Here is a 415-nt window from a genome sequence, read left to right on the forward strand (position 1 = left end):
TGTAATTCTATCGAGAAAATGAAAAAAGAAATATGGGCGACACTGTATCATAAAATTTCCACAGACGAAGAACCGCAGCATGACTACTGTCCATCCGGCGCAGATTCATGGTGTTCATGGCAGAAAGCAAAAGCCATTGATAATTTAGAAGAGTACACACATAAAGAGCCTCTTAATAAAGAAGTTTTCAATGCCATAATACCTATTTACGAAGATTTAAGCAATGACGACCTTTTATACCGTTGCTTAGGAGGCTTTACACAAAATAATAACGAAAGCTTCAATGCTGTTGTATGGTCAATAGCACCAAAAACATTTTCAAGCGGTAAAACAATTCTTGATATAGCGACAGATATTGCTGTTTGCAAATTCAATGATGGATTTACGAGTATTATGGAGATTATGCAAGTTTTAA

At 35.4% G+C, this 415-nt stretch overlaps 1 protein-coding gene across 1 annotated transcript; it reads left to right on the plus strand.

Moving 5' to 3' along the window:
* Positions 1 to 9: 9 nt before the first annotated feature.
* Positions 10 to 404, plus strand: LOC105462057 (the record flags this gene model as incomplete). Its single annotated transcript, XM_011708582.1, has 1 exon — positions 10 to 404. A coding segment is annotated over one exon (395 nt), but the record flags the coding sequence as incomplete, so codon positions are not given.
* Between the last annotated feature and the right edge of the window lie 11 nt (positions 405 to 415).

The sequence above is a fragment of the Wasmannia auropunctata genome, unplaced genomic scaffold, assembly GCF_000956235.1.
Source record: "Wasmannia auropunctata unplaced genomic scaffold, wasmannia.A_1.0 LD271910.1, whole genome shotgun sequence".
Lineage (NCBI taxonomy): Eukaryota > Metazoa > Arthropoda > Insecta > Hymenoptera > Formicidae > Wasmannia > Wasmannia auropunctata.